At 43.9% G+C, this 3,848-nt stretch overlaps 1 protein-coding gene across 1 annotated transcript in view; it reads right to left on the bottom strand.

The window, feature by feature from the left end:
• Positions 1–3,848, bottom strand: part of LOC102197453 (receptor-type tyrosine-protein phosphatase mu-like) — a 116,467-nt gene that overhangs the window by 41,423 nt on the left and 71,196 nt on the right. The window contains exon 16 of the mRNA XM_013915412.1: positions 2,858–2,866. Coding sequence (XP_013770866.1) covers positions 2,858–2,866 — 9 coding nt within the window. The remainder of the gene's footprint in view (positions 1–2,857; positions 2,867–3,848) is intronic.

The raw sequence follows: 3,848 nt of genomic DNA, 5'->3' as shown, positions 1-3,848 counted from the left end.
TGTGCTCCCACTTCCCTCGTTAACCCTCTGTGTATTTATGTCTGCGTCTCCCTCAGTTCCGTGTCGCGTTCTCCCTCATGCTGTGTGGATCTCCCTGTGTCTCTCTGCGAGTGCTTAGTTTGTCGTTCCCAGTTTAGTTTTGTATTTCCTGCGATCTGCCTCTCCAGCATTAAAGCTGTGCTTTTTGAGTTCATCCCCTGAGTCTGTGAGTTTTGCATTTTAACTAATAATAATAACTAGTTACCGTGCTCATTACCACAATAATAACATAGTTACTGTAACGCGTTACTTAATAACGCGTTAGTCCCAACACTGATTATGGGTAATCCTAATCTCTCACTGAGGTAGCTCCTGTGACTGGCCAGCACATCATGGAGTGGGTGGCAGATAAGGAAGATAAGGACAATGGCAGCATTGTCCTTATCTTGGACAACATCCACTTCAGTCTGTGCATCCCCGACCCTCAACCTGCTCCCTCAGCATGCAACAGCATGGAGGACGGCACTGGCCACAATAGACTCGTAGAAACTCCTGAGCATTGTCCGAAAGAGGACGGTCCCTTGTGGTGCCACTGTGTTGCTGATCACCTTGTCAGACACGCAATGTGGAAGACGCACATATTGTGGTCTTCTTGTCAGGTATTCAACAATCCAGGACACCAGAGAAGCATCCACCTGCATCGCTGTCATCTCCCAGGAGGGTCGGCCTGATGGTGCTGAAAGTACTGGAAAAGTAAAAAAAACATGACCCTCACAGCGCTCACCGGCTAGTCCAGATGGGCGTAGACACGATTGAGCAGGTAGATGATGCCGTCCTCAGCTCAAAGGCGGGGCCGGTAGGCAAAATGAAGGAGATCCTGATGTGGTCTGACTATGGGTTGGAGCTGGTCCAGAATCCAGTGATGGTCTTCATGCCATTCCACACCTCGCTCATTCTGTTCTGGTGAAGTTTCCACTCCAGCTTCGTCATGTAATTGTCCTTAGCCTCTCTGATCTTGTCCTTCAGCAACACCTGGATCCTTCTCACCTCCTCTTTATTATTTATTCCTATAATTTATAATCTCTTTCTGCTATTTGCACATTTTTTTTACTGTAAATTTCTAAGGTAAATCTGTAAATTTTGTATAACCTGTAAATTGTAAATACTGTAAAACCACTGTCATTTAATGGTCGGGCATTGCATTGTACAGCTACAAGCATTTCACCTCATGTCACACTGTGTATGGTTGTGTGTGTGACAAATAAAAATTTGAATTTGAATTTATTGCCCCCTCTGAAAGCCCTCTTCTTGTCGTTGAGGAGTGTACTGATGTCCTTAGTCACCCACGGCTTGTTATTTGGGTAACAATGGTCAGTCTGAGCTGGAATAATGGAGTAGGTGCAAAAAGTTATCTAGTCAGTGAGGCTCAAAGAGTGTCTCCTCATCGGTCATCTCAAAACAGCCCTGTAGTTCTGCTAAGGCCTCCTCTGACCACCTCCATTACAGTTGGTACGTCCATGGGTCTGGCCAACAAGCCGGCAGGCATCAGAGCGATCAGCTGATCTCTGGAGTAATCAAAGCGTGTGGTGTAGCTGCTGCAATCCCATTCCTCAATGAAACTAACAGTTCCACAACAAGGAGAAAAAAGACTTGCTCGACCCACATGTTTGAGAGAAAGCTATTAAAACAAAATAACACTAATACTAAGTAAAAGAAAAAATAGAGAAAAAGTAGGAGAAACTGAAACAGGCTGCATGCAGGTTGACGAATGCGCAGTCATGCATATCAGGAATATTTTTGGATCAATGTTGTTTACATGATATATCTATGGTTTACATTTCTAAGTGTTGTTTATTTGCTGATGACTTTTTTGTTGTGGGAATTTTCAAGCTGCTTCTGGAAACAGGAAATGGTTGATCTGCTCTGTTCATGTTGGAAAAACAAAATGAATAATATTTGGAACTGCTTGCTAAAATAACCACAGAAAAATGACAATGGATTCAAAACTGACATGAAACTAAATTCTTGGGAGTTATTTAGATAATTTATGTACAGTTTGCATTTTGTCAAAGCTGAAAAGTCTAAATCTATTTATTTTGTACAAAGTCAAAGACTTTGGCAACAATCTCCATGCCTTTAACATTATTCACTTATTGTTTTATGCAGAGGTGGGAAACACCCGACAAACATCAACTCAATGGTTTTATTACGAAAAAGAAAAAGTCATATGAATGGTAACAAACAGACCTGAGTCACAAATCCATTCCTGATTCAACTAAATATGCTGAAACTCAAACATTTAGTAGATTATAACCTAATTCAAATGACATACAAAGCTTATAATGGTCAATTCCCACTTGACGTTCAGAATTTGTTCAAATATGGATAATAAATCCAAATGTAAAGGAAGTTGGAGTTTAGGTTAGGACCAGTGTGAAGGGTCTTTGTCAGGGGGTTAAACTTCCTGTGTTTGAATCAGAGCTTAGAGAATTTGATTAATTTTTCTTATGCAATGATCTCTCTGTTTTGGATCAGGGTCTGTGTTATATAAGCTTTAGCTAAAACCTACATCTCTTTAGCTTGACATTGAATTTCTCTTGTTTAATCGTTTAATCTCTGAGGATATAAATGAAGCCAGTAAAGATAAAAAACTGTGTGAAACTACATCTTTTTGTACTAAAGCAGACGATCAGAGAAGCATAGCAGGAGGTTTCCACTCGTGGTTTACAAGGATGGTTACCACAGAGACTGACAGGGGTGAGTCTGAGCTCACACTCAGCTACTGTGCTAATGTGTGTGCGTTACTGCCATATTGTCTCTAATCTAGTCGACAAGAACACAGGACAGTAAGAATCTGAAAACCAAGAAGACGTCTTACCTCGTTAAGCTGTCCGATCACATTAATTAGTAAAGGAGAAGCATGGAGGGAGATAACAGTCATGAGTGGGGCGCTCAGCTGGACAGCTGGGATTCAGTCATGAGCTCACGTGAACTGATTACTGCATCAATACTACAATCAAACCTAGGTTAAACCACAAAATCTGCTCTGAAACCCAGACTGGAATCAAGCTGGAACCAGACTGGACTCAGACTGGACTCAAACTGGACACAGGCTGGACCCAGACTGGACTCAAGCTGGAACCAGACTGGACTCAAGCTGGACCCAGAGTGGAATCAAGCTGGAACTAGACTGGACTCAAACTGGACACAGGCTGGACCCAGACTGGACTCAAGCTGGACTCAAACTGGAATCAAGCTGGAACCAGACTGGACTCAAACTGGACACAGGCTGGACACAGGCTGGACCCAGACTGGACTCAAACTGGACCCAGACTGGACTCAGGCTGGAACCAGACTGGAGTCAAGCTGGACTCAAACTGGACACAGGCTGGACCCAGGCTGGACCCAGACTGGACCCAGACTGGACTCAAACTGGACACAGGCTGGAACTAGACTGGACTCAAGCTGGACTCAAACTGGACACATGCTGGAACCAGACTGGACTCAAACTGGACCCAGACTGGACTCAAACTGGACACAGGCTGGATCCAGACTGGACTCAAACTGGACACAGACTGGACACAGGTTGGACCCAGACTGGACTCACTTGTGGAAAAAAACTGGGCTGATTCATGTTTTTGAGAGGCTGCCATCACTGAACAGACGGATGGACGGAGAGTGAGACAGAAACACTGGAAGAACTCCTCACTGCTAACTTTCTGCAAATGGAGGGTGAAAACATTCCCTGTGTGTGTGTGTGTGTGTGTGTACTCAGGATGTATAATGGATTAGCCCTGAGGGCAGCCCGCTAGCAGGCAACCAGAACTGAACACACACACACACACACACACACACACACACACACACAC

The sequence above is a fragment of the Pundamilia nyererei genome, unplaced genomic scaffold (assembly GCF_000239375.1).
Source record: "Pundamilia nyererei isolate P.nyererei 1_Seehausen unplaced genomic scaffold, PunNye1.0 scaffold00299, whole genome shotgun sequence".
NCBI classification, from domain to species: Eukaryota; Metazoa; Chordata; class Actinopteri; order Cichliformes; family Cichlidae; genus Pundamilia; species Pundamilia nyererei.
The sequence above is the reverse complement of the archived record's forward strand: the minus strand, read 5'-3'. Positions and strand labels throughout refer to the sequence as shown.